The sequence below is a fragment of the Entelurus aequoreus genome, linkage group LG08 (assembly GCF_033978785.1).
Source record: "Entelurus aequoreus isolate RoL-2023_Sb linkage group LG08, RoL_Eaeq_v1.1, whole genome shotgun sequence".
NCBI lineage: Eukaryota > Metazoa > Chordata > Actinopteri > Syngnathiformes > Syngnathidae > Entelurus > Entelurus aequoreus.
The window spans coordinates 70,137,123-70,139,622 of record NC_084738.1 but is presented as its reverse complement, the minus strand read 5'-3'; the positions used below and the strand labels follow the sequence as shown (position 1 = coordinate 70,139,622).

Below are 2,500 nucleotides of genomic sequence, written 5' to 3'. Positions count from 1 at the left end.
TATATATATATATATATATATATATATATATATATATATATATATATATATATATATATATATATATATATATATATATATATATATATATATACATATTAATATTGAAAATGAAAAATATGAAAATGGCCCCAGCATGCTTTCATTTTTCAGTGTGCAGCCCTCAGTGGAAAAAGTTTGGACACCCTGATAATATGTCATCATATGATGCTCACCTCTGAGTCCTGCTCCTCCATCACCGCAGAGTAGTTCAGCTCTGTTGGCTCCTTGAGAAGTGAAACCAAAAAGTGTCAAAAAAATCGAATAAAAGGTCCGGTAAGGAGATTTTCAGGATATGGTGGTACCTCGGTTTTACAACGTCCCACTTTTCATATACCCCTTTATTACGAGTACCGCATTTTCCGGACCATAGGGCGCACTGCCGACGAGCGGGTCTATTCAGGTCTTTTTTTTCATATATGAGGCGCACCGGATTATAAGGCGCATTAAAGGAGTCATATTATGATTTTTTTTTCTAAATGTAAAAGACTTCCTTGTGGTCTACATAACATGTAATGGTGGTTCTTTGGTCAAAATGTTGCATAGATGATGTTTTACTGATCATCTTCAAGCCGCTTTCTGACAGTCTCTTCAGGATTTTGTGGGCGGTCTTATTGACGTGGCTCACCTCCGACAGCGTCTTCTCCCCCGTCATCTTTGTTGTAGCGGTGTAGCGTGCAAGGACGGGGGTGGAAGAAGTGTTAAAAAGATGGAGCTAACTGTTTTAATGACATTCTGTCACGGCGGGGGGTTTGCAGCTTACTGCGGGGTTTGTTCCCCCGGGATGCAGACGGACCACTCCGGACAAGGCGTGCAGGTAGGAACATGATTTATTGTCCATTAATCATTGGATGAGATACAAAATACAGGGATCAAACAAAAGGGATGCGTGCCGACCACTAACCAGAGGCAGGTGAACCCAATTAATCCCCATGGGAACTAAAACAAACCCAGAGGTGCACAAACAGGAACTAGGCGAGTCCAAAACTAACAGAAAATAACAAAACATGATCCGGGCCACGGATCATGACACATTGAGACTTTACTTCAATCAATAACGGAGCAGCATCTCCTCATCCGTGGCTCACTAGTGCAACAACAACAACGCCGGAAATGTGTCCCGTGAAAAAAACGTCCGACCGGAACTCTCTAATAACTAAAGTTCCTTGGGTGAATAATGTAAACTCACTACACCGGTATGTTTTAGCGCTTTCATGGCGAGTTTACTGACAGATATAAGTAAGAACTTTACACTACTTTATATTAGAAATGGCAACAGCGGACGATGAATGTCCCATAACAAGAAGATAGAAAAAAGGAAGAAGCTTATCGACTACGGTGTCGGCACGGACTACAAAGGCGGATGCGCACACATTTTCAGGACTTATGCAGATCCCAAATACAGATCAGCAGGTACCAGAAGGTAAGAAAAGTTGCTTTTGCATTATATTGTGAAAGAAAATGCCAGATAATATGTCTTACCTTATACACACACCATAATAATACCCCTATGTTGAAGCACAGTACAATCCATCAAGCGGTGTGGCTTCATAGCTTACCAAAGTCGTGTTAAAACATTTTGATAGATTTTTTTAGCGCCGTGTGTAATGTTCTATATTTTCAATGGGACATATACAATTTCGGTGTTGTTTACTTGGGTCATATTGCAGTCCACACATATCTCTTATGTGCGACTGCCATCATATTGCAGTCTACACGTATCTCTTATGTGTGACTGCCATCTACTGGTCACACTTATCATTACACCATGTACCAAATAAAATAGCTTTGCGGGTTGGTAAGTACAACCAAAATCATTCCGCACATTAGGCGCACTGTCGAGTTTTGAGAAAATGATTTTAATGATTTTAATGATTTTAATGATTTTAATGATTTTAAGTGCGCCTTATAGTTTGAAAAATGATTTTAAGTGCGCCTTATAGTCGAAAAATTATTTTAGTGCGCCTTATAGTCCGAAAAATACGGTAATGAGTTTACAACCAGACCGTCGCAACGGGAATGCATTAATTTTAATGATTTTAATTTTAATGATTTTAAGTGTGCCTTAAAGTCAGAAAAATGATTTTTAGTGCGCCTTATAGGCGAAAAATTATTTTTAAGTGCGCCTTATAGTCCGAAAAATACGGTAATGAGTTTACAAACAGACCGGAGCAACGGGAATGCATTCATTTTAATGATTTTAATTTTAATGATTTTAATGATTTTAAGTGCGCCTTATAGTCCGGAAAATGATTTTAAGTGCGCTTTATAGTCGAAAAATTATTTTAAGTGCGCCTTATAGTCCGAAAAATACGGTAATGAGTTTACAAACAGACCGGAGCAACGGGAATGCATTAATTTTAATGATTTTAATGATTTTAATGATTTTAAGTGCGCCTTATAGTCCGGAAAATGATTTTAAGTGCGCTTTATAGTCGAAAAATGATTTTAGGTGCGCCTT

General features: G+C 38.2%; 1 protein-coding gene across 8 annotated transcripts in view; it reads right to left on the bottom strand.

Annotated features, from left to right (window-relative positions):
* The window catches only part of rnf157 (ring finger protein 157), an 83,265-nt gene that overhangs the window by 19,962 nt on the left and 60,803 nt on the right, over positions 1-2,500 (bottom strand). For all 8 annotated transcript variants that reach the window (XM_062057199.1, XM_062057207.1, XM_062057203.1 and 5 more), the window contains exon 16: positions 216-266. In XM_062057199.1, coding sequence (XP_061913183.1) covers positions 216-266 — 51 coding nt within the window. The remainder of the gene's footprint in view (positions 1-215; positions 267-2,500) is intronic.